The sequence below is a fragment of the Coregonus lavaretus genome, assembly GCF_964263955.1.
Source record: "Coregonus lavaretus genome assembly, chromosome: 29".
NCBI lineage: Eukaryota > Metazoa > Chordata > Actinopteri > Salmoniformes > Salmonidae > Coregonus > Coregonus lavaretus.
Genome location: NC_140016.1, coordinates 21813101 through 21828919, shown reverse-complemented (window position 1 = coordinate 21828919; position 15819 = coordinate 21813101). Strand labels below are relative to the sequence as shown.

At 45.7% G+C, this 15819-nt stretch overlaps 1 protein-coding gene across 1 annotated transcript in view; it reads left to right on the top strand.

Annotated features, from left to right (window-relative positions):
- LOC311105297 (phospholipid-transporting ATPase IG-like) overlaps positions 1-15819 on the top strand; it is a 68836-nt gene that overhangs the window by 50426 nt on the left and 2591 nt on the right. Inside the window, exons 13-28 of the mRNA XM_084147389.1 lie at positions 1019-1189; positions 1633-1844; positions 1978-2049; positions 2164-2237; positions 2329-2432; positions 2707-2888; positions 6344-6610; positions 6888-7065; positions 7318-7420; positions 7715-7860; positions 8361-8420; positions 9228-9355; positions 9530-9731; positions 9815-9918; positions 12235-12391; positions 15282-15393. Coding sequence (XP_084003515.1) covers positions 1019-1189; positions 1633-1844; positions 1978-2049; positions 2164-2237; positions 2329-2432; positions 2707-2888; positions 6344-6610; positions 6888-7065; positions 7318-7420; positions 7715-7860; positions 8361-8420; positions 9228-9355; positions 9530-9731; positions 9815-9918; positions 12235-12391; positions 15282-15389 — 2268 coding nt within the window. The 3' untranslated portion in view covers positions 15390-15393. The remainder of the gene's footprint in view (positions 1-1018; positions 1190-1632; positions 1845-1977; positions 2050-2163; positions 2238-2328; positions 2433-2706; positions 2889-6343; positions 6611-6887; positions 7066-7317; positions 7421-7714; positions 7861-8360; positions 8421-9227; positions 9356-9529; positions 9732-9814; positions 9919-12234; positions 12392-15281; positions 15394-15819) is intronic.

The window sequence follows — 15819 nt, the reverse complement described above, 5'->3', positions numbered from 1 at the left end:
AAAACAAACGTAGAAATGCATATGATGCAGCTTTTAAGTTAAAGGCAGTCAATCTGGCTGTAAAAGAAGGAAATAGAGCTGCTGCACGTAGCCTTGGCATCAATGAGTCAATGGTGAGACGTTGGAGACGCCAGCGGGAAGAACTGTCTCAATGCAAAAAGTCAAAAAAAGCTTTCATATGGTAATTAAACATTAAAACACCTGCGGCTTATAGTCCAGTGCGGCTTATATATGTATACATCATTCAATTTAGCTGCTGCGGCTTATACTCCGGTGCGCCTTATAGTGCGGAAAATACGGTACTTCAGTTACCCAGTCATGTTAGATCAGTGATTACCTCAAGGGGAAGAGATACAAACAAGGCCATAGGTTTTGATAGGCTGTGTTTACACAGGCAGCCCAAATCGTATTCCCCTCCCCCCACTAATTTGTCTTTTAAATAATCAGATCAGATTTTTTGCCCAATAATTGGGCAAAAGATCTGAATTGTGCTGCCTGTGTAAACGCAGCCATAGAGGTCCAGGGCCTCTTTTCTCTTAGCCCGAGTCTTTGGTGGAGTGAGATGACCCAAAATGAACAACATACCTCAAATTTCAGAATATGAAATGGTCTAACTGGTCCTAATAGGACTTGATTGGCTGTGCCTTCCTGACTTCTTTTTACTGAACCTCCAACTCAAACAGTGGCGTCGTAGATCAGTCACATTCGGTTTGCCAGATGATTCCTTCAATTAAAGGTGACGATTCGTTAAACTAGATTTATGCATTGTAACTCTGTCAGGGATTAATTGCCCATTATTGTTCGCAGCCATTAATTGCGGCAAGTGTTTTTTTACAACCCTGGAAGAGAGTCTCATGCTTGAAACGCACTATAGGGCCAGACCCGAGCCGTACTGTGCTGGCTCAGATGTTTTCGATTCCAGCATGGTATCCAGGCCAGCCCAGTACAGCTTGGCTCGGCTCAATAGTGTTTTGACGGGTATTAGTCTGACCCTGCAGTTTCACCTTGTCTCCCCTAGGTGGAGTACGTGTTCACGGACAAGACGGGCACGCTGACCCAGAACAACATGGAGTTCATCGAGTGCTGCATTGACGGCTTCCAGTACAAGTACGCCGACTCAGGCACCGAGCTAGACGGCTTCTGTGTCACAGATGGACCCGTGAGCATGCTGCAGCAGAAGGCTGGCAAGGTGGGTGACTGTCACCGACTGGTTATCTGCCCCTTCAGGCATTCCAGTCAGGCATGCCAACATATTGGCATCAGATGGCCCAGTGTGCTGGTGGAACCACAGAGATCACATATGATAACAAGCGTCACACGTGTGTACTCTGGCCTGATCACACGTAGTGTGCTACATAACCGGTGACAGATCCAGTGAGATTAATGGGGCCAGCAGTTTGTACTCGCGTCTGTTTTCCTCTGTGTGCTACCTGTGTCATTGAATCCCATAGAGACGGAGGTTGTTAGGTACTAATAATGTTAGCTGTTACTATGTCGTAGAAAAAACGTTTTGCAACAGAGAAAAAGTTCAGGTAGGTCCATCCCCGTTTCGACCTGTTTGCATTGGTTCATAGTGAATACACCCCTGGTAAATAGCACACTGTAAAATAAGTAACGTCTGTGTGTTTTCAGGAGAAGGAGGAGCTGTTCCTGCGGGCTCTGTGTCTGTGCCACACGGTGCAGGTGAAGGAGTCTACGGGTCAGGGGGAGGGAGTAGGAGACGGTGTAGAGGATCAGGTGGACGGTGTCCTAGGGCTGGACGGAGAGATGGTCCACCCTGCAGACCTCAGGGGCTTCATCGCCTCCTCACCCGACGAGGTGGCACTGGTCAAGGGAGCCATGAAGTAAGGGACAAGGGCTGAGCGATCAGTCAACTTTTATTAATCAATCCATCCAGCAAAAAAGCCAATTCACTTTTATAAGGGGACTTGGTTTGTTGAATCAGTACTGCTCACTTGTCTTTGTCGCCATTTACAGGTACGGTTTCACATTCCTTGGTATGGAGAGCAAGAACATGAGAGTGATGAACAGAAACAACGATGTTGAGACGTAAGTCATCGTATAACAAGTTGTTAAATACGTGATTTTTAGTAGTCTTTTTTTGGGGGGGGTCGTATAGAAAGTTCTCATTTGTTGGGTTCACGTTGGCTTCTGAACTTGCAGGTACGAGCTGCTTCATGTGTTGAACTTTGACCCGGTGCGAAGGCGTATGAGTGTGATAGTCCGAACCAAATCAGGTAACGCTGCAATTACCTCTCATGTCACTGCCTTGTCTCTGTCCTGTGTTGACTCCTGTCCCTAATCTGCCTGGCTGTGTTGGTTGCTCAGGGGACACCATGCTGTTCTGTAAGGGGGCCGATTCCTCCATCTTCCCCCGTGTAAGGCAGGAGGAGGTGGACAGGATACGCATGCACGTGGAACGCAACGCTACGGTGGGTCACAGCAACCCCATCTGCTTCACTAACTTATGTTCATACAATGTGAATATAGTGTATGTCTGTGCACTTATGTCTCACGGTGCCCAGGGAGGCTGCCATTTTGTTTGTGTGTTCATTTAAGGTTCATGTTCAAGGTTCATGTTTATTTGCAATATGTAATAGGTACATTGGAAATGTAGTGTTCTCACATTCAGAAACCACATTATAAACGGCGAGAATGTGTTTGTGTGTGTGTTAACGTATTCTGTGTGTTCGTGCTACGTGTCAGGAGGGCTACCGGACGCTGTGTGTGGCCTACAAGCTGCTGAGCAGTGAGGAGTATGACCAGGCAGACGCAGGGCTGAGGGAAGCCAAGCTGGCCCTGCAGGACCGAGAAGAGAAACTCATGGCTGTCTATAACCAGGTGGAGACTGGGATGAGCCTGATCGGAGCTACCGCCGTGGAGGACAGGTGGGTGGACACAGTCACGTCAAGGTTAACTCAATCTGCGTCCCAAATGGCACCCTATTAACCATATAGTGCACTACCTATAGGGCTCTGGTCAAAAGTAGTGCACTAAATAGGGAATAGGAGGCCATTTGGGGCACAGCCTTTCTTTTAGAAGTGAACCATAATGTGTTGAGGTCAAATCGTGTGTGTGCGTGAGAGTTGTATATATGTTTTTCTACAATATGAACTCAGTCATTCTGTCAAACAGACACATGTGTTCACTGACTCTCTCACACTTTTATTTTATTTTTTATTTATTTCACCTTTATTTAACCAGGTAAGACAGTTGAGAACAAGTTCTCATTTACAACTGCGACCTGGCCAAGATGAAGCAAAGCAGTGCGATAAAAACAACAACACAGAGTTACATATGGGGTAAACAAAACATAAAGTCAAAAATACCACAGAAAATACACTGCTCAAAAAAATAAAGGGAACACTTAAACAACACAATGTAACTCCAAGTCAATCACACTTCTGTGAAATCAAACTGTCCACTTAGGAAGCAACACTGATTGACAATAAATGTCACATGCTGTTGTGCAAATGGAATAGACAACAGGTGGAAATTATAGGCAATTAGCAAGACACCCCCAATAAAGGACTGGTTTTGCAGGTGGTGACCACAGACCACTTCTCAGTTCCTATGCTTCCTGGCTGATGTTTTGGTCACTTTTGAATGCTGGCGGTGCTTTCACTCTAGTGGTAGCATGAGACGGAGTCTACAACCCACACAAGTGGCTCAGGTAGTGCAGCTCATCCAGGATGGCACATCAATGCGAGCTGTGGCAAGAAGGTTTGCTGTGTCTGTCAGCGTAGTGTCCAGAGCATGGAGGCGCTACCAGGAGACAGGCCAGTACATCAGGAGACGTGGTGGAGGCCGTAGGAGGGCAACAACCCAGCAGCAGGACTGCTACCTCCGCCTTTGTGCAAGGAAGGAGCAGGAGGAGCACTGCCAGAGCCCTGCAAAATGACCTCCAGCAGGCCACAAATGTGCATGTGTCTGCTCAAATGGTCAGAAACAGACTCCATGAGGGTGGTATGAGGGCCCGACGTCCACAGATGGGGGTTACAGCCCAACACCTTGCAGGACGTTTGGCATTTGCCAGAGAACACCAAGATTGGCAAATTCGCCACTGGCGCCCTGTGCTCTTCACAGATGAAAGCAGGTTCACACTGAGCACGTGACGGACGTGACAGAGTCTGGAGACGCCGTGGAGAACGTTCTGCTGCCTGCAACATCCTCCAGCATGACCGGTTTGGCGGTGGGTCAGTCATGGTGTGGGGTGGCATTTCTTTGGGGGGCCGCACAGCCCTCCATGTGCTCGCCAGAGGTAGCCTGACTGCCATTAGGTACCGAGATGAGATCCTCAGACCCCTTGTGAGACCATATGCTGGTTCCTCCTAATGCAAGACAATGCTAGACCTCATGTGGCTGGAGTGTGTCAGCAGTTCCTGCAAGAGGAAGGTATTGATGCTATGGACTGGCCCGCCCGTTCCCCAGACCTGAATCCAATTGAGCACATCTGGGACATCATGTCTCGCTCCATCCACCAACGCCACGTTGCACCACAGACTGTCCAGGAGTTGGCGGATGCTTTAGTCAGGTCTGGGAGGAGATCCCTCAGGAGACCATCCGCCACCTCATCAGGAGCATGCCCAGGCGTTGTAGGGAGGTCATACAGGCACGTGGAGGCCACACACACTACTGAGCCTCATTTTGACTTGTTTTAAGGACATTACATCAAAGTTGGATCAGCCTGTAGTGTGGTTTTCCACTTTAATTTTGAGGGTGACTCCAAATCCAGACCTCCATGGGTTGATAAATTTGATTTCCATTGATAATTTGTGTGTGATTTTGTTGTCAGCACATTCAACTATGTAAAGAAAAAAGTATTTAATAAGATTATTTCATTCATTCAGATCTAGGATGTTATTTTTGTGTTCCTTTTATTTTTTTGAGTAGTGTATATATATACAGTGTGTGCAAATGTAGCAAGTTATGGAGGTAAGGCAATAAATAGGCCATAGTGCAAAATATTTACTAATTAGTATTAACACTGGAATGATAGATGTGCAAGAGATGATGTGCAAATAGAGATCCTGGGGTGCAAATTAGCAAAATAAATAACAATATGGGGATGAGGTAGTTGGGTGGGCTAATTACAGATGGGCTGTGTACAGGTGCAGTGGTCGGTAAGCTGCTCTGACAACTGATGCTTAAAGTTAGTGAGGGAGATAAGTCTCCAGCTTCAGAGATTTTTACAGTTCGTTCCAGTCATTGGCAGCAGAGAACTGGAAGGAATGGCGGCCAAAGGAGGTGTTGGCTTTGGGGATGACCAGTGAGATATACCTGCTGGAGTACATACTACGGGTGGGTGGTGCTATGGTGACCAATGAGCTAAGGCGGAGATTTGCCTAGCAGTGATTTATAGATGGCCTGGAGCCAGTGGGTTTGGTGACGAATATGTAGTGAGGACCAGCCAACAAGAGCGTACAGGTCACAGTGGTGGGTAGTATATGGGGCTTTTGTGACAAAACGGATGGCACTGTGATAGACTACATCCAATTTGCTGAGTAGAGTGTTGGAGGCTATTTTGTAAATGACATCGCCGAAGTCAAGGATCGGTAGGATAGTCAGTTTTACGAGGGCATGTTTGGCAGCATGAGTGAAGGAGGCTTTGTTGTGAAATAGGAAGCCGATTCTAGATTTAACTTTGGATTGGAGATGCTTAATGTGAGTCTGGAATGTGAGTCACCGTCTCACTCACACACACACCGTCTCACTCACACCGTCTCACTCACACACATACTTACACCGTCTCACTCACACACACACATACACACACACACCGTCTCACTCACACACACACACCGTCTCACTCACACACACACACACCGTCTCACTCTCACACACACACACACCGTCTCACTCACTCACACACACACACACACACCGTCTCACTCACTCACACACACACACACCGTCTCACTCACACACACACACACACACACACACACCGTCTCACTCACACACACACACACACCACACACACACCGTCTCACACACACACCACACACACACCGTCTCACTCTCACACACACACACACACACACACACCGTCTCACTCACACACACACGCACGTCTCACTCACTCACACACACACACACACACACACCGTCTCACTCTCACACACACACACCATCACACACACACACCATCTCACACACACACCATCTCACACACACACCATCTCACACACACACGCTGCCGCTCAGCTTTCTCTCTCATCTGTTTGTCTCACTTACTCATGACTCATTCTCTCTGACACACCCCTTACCACCCTTTCACTGCAAACTGCCTCATCACTCCACCCCCCCCCCTCCCTCTTTCTCTTCCTCCCTCTGTCTCCAGGTTGCAGGAGGAGGCAGCAGAGACCATGGAGGCCTTGCAGGGAGCAGGCATGAAGGTGTGGGTGCTGACGGGGGACAAGATGGAGACGGCCAAGTCCACGTGCTACGCCTGCCGGCTGTTCCAGAGAGGTACAGAGCTGTTGGAGCTGACGGTGCGAACCCTGGATGACCCGGGGAGGAAGAGAGATGAGCGCCTGCATGAGCTGCTGCTAGACTACCACAAGAGGGCAGTGCAAGATGCCCCACCGGTCAAGGCTGGGGTCACCAGGTCAGTACTTAGTCGAGGGTTGGAGGTTGAAAGGAGGCAGTCATTTTAGTTAATTTATATGTTGCTACTGTTGTTAGTAGTTGTTAGCTGTTGTTAACAATTGGTAGTCAATTATGTTTTGAATGAGAATGTGTTGAAGTCTTACTCCTCTCCCAGAATTCTAATTGATGAAGCGAACACAACTGCGTACTAGGACTGGATTTGCGGTACAGTTTTGCTCTTGTTAGCGTTCTTGTGTCAAATCTAAACCCGTCTCTGCATTCTCTGTCCCTCCCAGGAGCTGGTCTTCAGCGAACCAGGACTACGGCTTCATCATAGATGGAGCCACTCTGTCGTTGGTGCTTAACTCCTCTTCTGACTCCAACTCCAGCCGCTACAAGAGTCTCTTCCTCCAGATCTGTCAGAACTGTACCACTGTCCTGTGCTGCCGTATGGCTCCCCTACAGAAGGCCCAGGTGAGTGACGTCAGAAGCGCTTCCTGATAGATGAAGTAGATTAACTGTAGATGGCTACAGTAGTTAAAGGCTAACCAGGTGTGACAGTTAAGGTCTCGCGCAAAGGTTATTCACATCCTCAAAATCATTCTGTAATTTAACACATTACACCTGGTAATAATATTACAAATGTCTGCATCTGTGCATTTCGTTTTGAATGCAGAACCAAGTGGGATTTAATTCAAACTCTTTCTCCTTCCCTTTCGCCTATAGATAGTAAAAATGGTGAAGAACGCTAAAGGCAGCCCTATCACCCTCTCTATCGGAGATGGGGCCAACGATGTCAGTATGATCCTGGAGGCACACGTTGGCATCGGTAAGCCTCGGGACATCGGTAGACCTCCAAAGGCATTAGGCAGTGCCTTTTTTATGGGGTGGCAGGTAGCTTAGTGGTTAAGAGCGTTGTGCCAGTAACCGAAAGGTCGCTGGTTCTAATCCCCGAGCCGACTAGGTGAAAAATCTGTCGACGTGCCCTTGAGCAAGGCACTTAACCCTAATTGCTCCTGTAAGTCACTCTGGATAAGAGCGTCTGCTAAATGACTAAAATGTAAAATGTAATGTAATATCACATATTGTATTCTAATATTTTCCCTTGTCCTCCCTGTCTCAGGTATAAAGGGTAGAGAGGGTCGCCAGGCGGTGAGGAACAGTGACTATGCCATCCCTAAGCTCAAGCACCTGAAGAAACTGTTACTGGGACACGGGCATCTATACTACGTCCGCATCGCCCACCTGGTGCAATACTTCTTCTACAAGGTAGGGGGCAGCACAGACATTTGAGCGCCATAACGTGCTTATGGTAACTGAGGATCATGATGATGTCACATCAGGTGAGGTCAAGGTTGGGTCATTGTTTGGAGCTATAACACCGAAACCTGTGTTGCTAACAAACAAAGAGCAGTAGATATGAGGATTATTTGGGAGTGGGAGTGTGATGTATACAGCCAAGTCTTCTGATGTTGATGAAGGACAGTGATCAAGCTCATGTGATTTAGCTGACACCCGGACACCAAAACTCTTCACCACCAGAGGACATGGACATCAGTGGAGGCTGCTGACGGGAGGACGGCTCATAATAATTGCCAGAATGGAGTGAATGGAATGGTTTTCATGTGTTTGGTACCATTCCATTCGCTCAATTAAACTCCATTCCAGCCACTATTATGAGCCGTCCTCCCCTCAGCAGCCTCCACTGATGTCCATTGCCTTTTGATGTGTCTAACCTCGGGCTCTTTCTCCCACTCTCTTGCTTACAGAACCTCTGCTTCATCTTACCTCAGTTCTTGTACCAGTTTTTCTGTGGATACTCCCAGCAAGTGAGTACCGGCCCGGGCCCTGCTGGTGCCCCCCCCCCTCCTCTGAGGTTCAAAGATGCTCTAAACTTGAAACGGCAGAGTACCCCATTGAACCGCAGCACCTTCTCCAGTCTACGCCCATACTCTTCCCCTCTGGTTGACCTGACCCTCCCTCTCTCCTCGATCTCCTGGAGTGGCTGCAGTATGATATATATGACATATAGTACATATGAAATCAAATTCTATTGGTCACATACACATATTTAGCAGATGTTATTGCGGATGTAGGAAAATGCTTGTGTTCCTAGCTCCAACAGTGCAGTAGTATCTAACAATTCACAACAATACACACATCTAAAAGTAAAATAATGGAATTAAGAAATATATCAATATTAGGACGAGCAATGTCGGAGTGGCATTGACTAAAATACAGTATATACATATTATATCCACATTATATATATACTGGGTGACTAGGACATAGTACAGCCCCTTGGTTACACCAAGTAAGTCCTGGCCATATTAGCCAATGGGCCAAATTATTCATTCATTTGGCACATGTTTAGCTCAAGCAGGAGATGTTCCACATTTTCACATCCGAGTATACACAGCTAACTTGACCTGCTCTCTCAGGTCCATCTGTCTGTATATATCAAAGGATGGGTCTTCTGCATGTGGCCACACAGCAACAGGCTCAAGGCTATAGAGCCCTCTTGCTGTGGAGCTAGTGTGTGTGTGTGTGTGCATGCTCTCTCCTCTCCGTAATTAACCCCTGGGTTCCCAATCCCTCCACTCCCTGCCCCCCTCCCTCCCTCCCGTCCTCCCCAGCCCCTCTACGACGCAGCCTATCTGACGATGTACAACATCTGTTTCACCTCAATGCCTATCCTGGCCAACAGCCTCTTGGAGCAGCACATCTGTATGGAGGTCCTGATGGACAACGCCGCCCTCTACAGGTAGGGTGGGGAACTACACTATTCATTCTGCACCTATGTAGAGAATGCACTGGCTATGCTTCTAGTTTGATTAGCCAAGCAAGTGCTTTCAATTCTCGGTCTTTGTATTCTCACGGTCTCCCCGGCCTCCCTTCCTGCCCTCTTTTCTCTCCATCTCTCCTTTTCTCTCCTTAGGGACGTAGCAAAGAATGCCATGTTGCGTTGGGGCCCCTTCCTGTACTGGACCCTACTGGGGGTCTACCAGGGCCTCTTGTTCTTCTTCGGGGTCCGCTTTCTCTTTAGCAACCCCGCCTTGCAGGATAATGGCCAGGTGTTTGGGAATTGGTCGTACGGAACGATTGTTTTTACTGTCCTCGTCTTCACCGTGACGCTGAAGGTTAAGCAAATTATAACTTAATTATGTTATTGAAATACATTTTTAGACCAATGATAACACTTGTCTTCTCTTTGTCGTTCTAGCTGGCTATGGACACGCGCCATTGGACATGGATCAATCACTTTGTCATCTGGGGCTCGCTGGCCTTCTACATGTTCTTCAGCTTCTTCTGGGGTGGGATAATATGGTGAGTACTGGATCATCTGACGCATACATCAATTTGGGCTGACCCCATTTAGTCAATTGTTTGGTCAAGATTTCGGTCACACCTGTCTGATTGGCTCATGTCTCAGTGGACTGATCCATTGTGGAGGCCTGTCTGAGTAGGCTGATCCATTGTGGAGGCCGTGGGGATGGCACAGTCCATCAGTCTACAACGTGCTTCTGAAATTTTATATGCTTATATTATTTAAGAACAATGGTGCAACACAAATAAAAATAATATTAATTTATAACAAATGCGCTATCAGCGTTAGAGCGTGGTCGCTGTCCGTGGTTCTGAAACGCATGAGTGCGCTGTTGAATTGGCGCCTTTTCCTAGACCATGTTTCTATGTGCATAATAGCAAAGTTAACTAGCATATTGGTGTTGAGAACAATGCAGCGCAGTTAGGAAAACAGCCCTTGTCTTAATTGTCTAAGAAAAGTGAGGAGAGCGGAACCCCCAACTTAATTAGGTCTATAATCAATAGCCTAACTGTTAAATGTGCCAGGCTTTATAAATCATCCAGATATATAATAATAATAATATGCCATTTAGCAGACGCTTTCATCTAAAGCGACTTACAGTCATGTGTGCATACATTTCTTTACGTATGGGTGGTCCCGGGGATCGAACTCACTACCCTGGCGTTACAAGCGCCGTGCTCTACCAATTGAGCTACAGAGGGCTACAGAAATAATACAGATCTTGCTTCTGTTGCCTGTTTGAGCGTTTGTTTAATAGCCTACTGATTCCGTGAGCACCAAGCCTCACGCAACCACGTCAGAAAAACAAATTCAGCTGTTTTTACTCCTTGCTATACTGTGATAAAGGCTTTACACTTTTTTTTCATTAGACCAACCTCTGGTATTATTTATAATTTAGTTTTTACACTGTTCCAAATTGTCTGAAATTATATTTATTATAATAATAACCCTCCTTTTTCCTTAATCTCGTTATTATTATCATCATTATAATAATAAGTAATGTCATAATCATTAGTAGGCTTGGTATAGCAGCCTTGTGTAAATGCCATCGAGCTGTAGGCCTAAGAGCGCATCTTGTTTAGTCAATATCGTAACTTACTTAGGGCTATATTTCAATACTTATATAGGCTACTGTATCAATCAATAATTGATTTGTTCATGATACGAGTCATTCATGATTTGAAATGCAAACAAGCATTTTAGTTTTAAAATGAAATAACAAAGCGACCATTGAATAAATAACGTAAACAATAAATAGGCCTAAACCATTCCATTTTGTAAATTGCATTCACGAATGAATGCGACTGTTTTTAGTTTTTGCTGTAATAAAGGCTTTACAACAAAACAAAAAAAGTTACAACAGACTCGCTTATAATTTATTTAGTGTTTACATTATTCCAAACGGTCAGAACATTTATATTGATTATGTTGTAATCTAACAGCACCTGTTAGGCACACATAATATGCACGCAGCGTTTACTCCTTACCTTTTTCTTGATCTCCAGTATTTTCCAATTTGTTCTACACATCTGACTTCCCCTTTTCCTCCTGAGCAACCAGTAAACATTCCCCCGTTTCGAGTTTTTGTTACGTCCTCTGCATCCATTTTGCTTTCACATGTGTTACGTTGTTCAGAGTTTGTTATAACCAATTTATTGATGTGGTTATAATATGCTGTAGGTCCTATTGGTGACGTGCATGCACTGCATACATGTGTGACGTAACGAGAGCAAGGGTTAAGGGAATAGGGAATGTTTTTCCTAAACAAATTAGGGATTTCGGTAACATAACTTTTCAGTCAGAAATGGCTGTGATTATGTTGCATCTTCAACAACACGGACAGCGCCATAAACACTGTTGATGTTCTGTGGTGGTCACTGCAGCAGGGAGGAGAGAGAGACAACGGGTGCTAGAAAGTCACTCGCTGTCTTTTTTTTTTTTTTGGGGGACAGCGCAGCAAGTCTGAGCCAGGCGGCACAATCAAATAAATTGCAGTCGGACTCCCTCTAGTCATTTGTCTTAATTATTATATCAAACAGTGCGCTTAAAGCGTCAGACAAGCTCAGTGCATATAGTTGATTTGATTAAAACACATAGGATGTGTCTATATATGGAAAAATACACGTTTTAAAATTTCGACCAAAAGAACAGACGACTCTTGGTCGACAAATATTTTTTCTTTGTCGGGGACAGCCTTAACATCAATCAATGTTAGTGGTGGGCTGGAGCAAAAGCCAGGACATCATGTAGCACCATGTGACTGCTTTATTTGGACTGACCTATGGGAATGTTGTAAACCCTCTCCCTCCCTTAAGGCCTTTCCTTCAGCAGCAGCGTCTCTACTTTGTGTTTGCCAACATGCTGAGCTCTGTGTCGGCCTGGCTGGTCATCATCCTCCTCATCCTGCTCAGCCTGCTGCCTGAGATCCTGCTGCTGGTCCTCCGCAAGCCCCGCGGGCCCCACTCACGACAGGTACTGTCCACACACGCACAGATACCGTATCGTTTTAATGTTAAAGCAGAAAGCAACTGTTCAAAACACTTCATTGTAGTTTTCCTGTGTTCATATCCTTCATAATTTCTACGGGCTATAACTTGTCCTTTATGCGTCAGTGCACTGAGGCGACGTTCAGACGTCCCTGTATTTCTGTTTATGGATCATAACCATCTTTGTTTCAAGTTATAATTAATATTTTGTCCTTGAAAGTAGCCTTTTGTCTCCAAGAAGTCTTGGTCATGCTTGACGGAGCCCGTTGCTCTAAACATACATTAAAGAGCTCCTCCATAGCGGTCTGATTTGTGATGTTGATATGGATGGAGATCAGAGGAATAATCAAATTTGCCCCAATCTCCCTTCTGAGGCTAGTATCCCCTGGTATAGTCTGTCACTCAATTAACTCCCCATAACGCAAATTAGTTTTCCTTCAAAGTATTAGGAATGGTGTGATGACTCATAATTTGGTTATATGAAATCCATCGATTTTGATTTTTCAACAAAAATATCCCACTACAAATGCTTATTTTTTGTACGGCCGATAAATGTAAATGTTTGACAACCTCATAATGATTTTCAGAATTTTCATGAGACCAGATTAAAAGGTGTCAGACACACACACTGGGTGGGGCAGCTATTTGTGCACAATGGAACTCATTGTCTTTCTCTTCTGTGGTTCAAATACATTTTATAAAATATTTATCAATATTTATATTTAGGTTGTTTTTGCTCTCAGGTAAACAAAAAAAACTGGTTTGATATTACATTAATTCAGACCAAGAAAGGTTACATTTAACCCACAATACCAATACTCTTCTAAAGGCAAGAGTCTAACCTGATACCATTGAGGAAAGTGGTTGAAAGCTATAGGGTCTCGGCAAAGGCCAACACTTACCCCACCCCAGAGCTATATATATATTTTGTTGATGGGAGAGAGACAATTCCTTATGAAATGACCCGCTGTAAACAAGCAAAACAGAGCAGTGAATTTAAGATGTTTTTATTGATTAGCATTCAACATAATGTGTATCCAAGTCTGTACTGTGATGTGAATAATTTCAGCCCTGCTAGAGCTGTCCCGGTCAACTGTAAGTGCTGTTATTGTGAAGTAGAAACATTTAGGAGCAACAACAGCTCAGCTGTGAAGTGGTAGGCCACACAAGCACACAGAATGGGACCACCGAGTGCTGAAGCACGTAGCGCGTAAAAATCATCTGTCTTCGTTTGCAACACTCACTACCCAGTTCCAAACTGCCTCTGGAAGCAACCTCGGCACAAGAACTGTTCATCGGGAGCTTCATGAAATGGGTTTCCATGGCCATGCGCAATGCCAAGCGTCGCCTGGAGTGGTGTAAAGCTCGCCGCCATTGGACTCTGGAGCAGTGGAAATACGTTTTCTGCAGTGATGAACTCTTCACCATCTGGCATTCTGACGGACTAATCTGGAGGGTTAATATATTATTCATTTGGGGGGTGATTATATTTGCCCTGTTACACAGTTGTACGTTTCTTGCATATCCCAACTCCCCTTGAGACACCCACAGCGCCCCTGGAGAAATTAGGGTTAAGTGCCTTGTTTAATGGCACAGCGACAAGAGTTTTCACCATACCGGCTCCGGTATTCGAACCAGCAACCTTTTGGTTAATGGCCCAACGCTCGAGGCTACCTGCCGCCCCTAAATATCACTATGCCCCACCCTAACTAAATGCTGTCTCTTTAACTCTACTTCTCTGTATTAATACATTCTCTACAGTCTCGCTCTCCCTCTCTCACTTCTTCTTATTGCCTCTTCTGTTTCTCCCTTTCTGTCCTGCCTGCTTTGCTGCAGATCAAGCAACGGCTTCCTTCGTCGGGGACGTCCACTATCTTCATGCTGTCGCAGACCGCCAGTACTCACAGCTTCTCCTGGAGTGACTGAGGTCTCTCTCTGCCTGCTTTTTCCCTTTACCGCCTCTCCTCTTCACTCCTCCTTTTACCCCACTCTCCTCATTTTACCGCTCCTCTCCTCCTTTTACCCTCTCTCACCTCCCTTTACCTTCTCTCTCCTCTCCTCCTATCTGTCCTGTACTGCTTGTCCTTCTTCCTTTAACATCCAGCATCCACCCTCCCTTGATTGACCATTCTAGAGGTTCCTTGTTCAGTTCATGGTGAGGTTAAAGAGACGCTACCTTTGAAGGTTCTACCACCTTCTAGACTGGGTGGTACATTTTTGTTATGTCAGGATAATTTGAGAATGCTTATGTAAATGCTGGGTTGCCCAATGCCCAGCCATCTGTCACTTCCCCAGCAATTGTGGTTTTTGGTTTGTTGCTGCAGCGTTGGTCCTATGTCTTCTTCAGTATGTCTGAGTGCATCAGTCATTGTGTCTTACCTGCCTGTGCTGCCACTGTGTCTACAGTCTCTGCATGCCTGTCCAGGTGAATGCAGCACGCAAACACATGAGGTTAACCTGCATGCCAGCGTGCCCCAGACTCCAGCCAACCCCATACCCTGGACCCCACCACAACCGCAGTGGGCCACTACAGATATTTCTGGGTGGTTGTGTGTTGCTCTGAATGTCTGTTTTTAATCATACCTTTTTATAGTGAAAGTCACCAAATGCCTCAAAGGATATTTGAAGTATTTGGATGGCTGTACCAATAATGTGTATTAGTCCGTTAAGATGGCTTTGTGTTTACTTTAAATAACACAACATTAAGTACAATGAGAGCTTTCTAAAACATTGACCCTCCTGGGTAGAGGAGAGCGAATTCACCAAGGAGAGTGTGTGTTTAAACTACATTACATTGTCCACCTTCTGTCTCAAGTGTGTATGTGTCTGTCTGTCAGCACGAGGTGCCATTAGTGTCTCTTGCCTCACCCTTTCAGAAGAAGCTGGTGGTTCTGTCGGGCGAGGGGGAAACCCAGTCTCCCCGGTCTACAGCCAGGCCCCTGCTCATGCAAACCTTTTCAGACGAGTCCAATACTATCCTATGAACAGGTACTAACCCCAACTCTGCCCCTAAGTTAAAACAATCAAATACCCCCCAAAAGAAACCCTTTAGCAGTCTAGATCTGCCGGGGCCCATTACTCTTTAACTGTAACTAGAATCCAGTATTCTACTCCAAATCCTGCTTTCCGTGCCTTCAATATGTAAGATCCTCTTTTAAGAACTTGGTTCAGCCCTCTAACGGCGACCGTAACCCATACTTCCTGTGTGCTAAGCTCTTATTGGTTGGCTGAAAAGTGTGTTTGTCATAATGGCTGCTTCATATTTTTGCTTGTGAAATATGTACATACATTCTTATGGACAAAGATTTAGATTAACATTTCACTTGCCGAATGAATAAATTGGTGTCAGAAGGGGGAGCCTTTTCCAATATGATGCACTAAGCCAGGACAGTGAATGCTCCTTTCAGCCTCCCA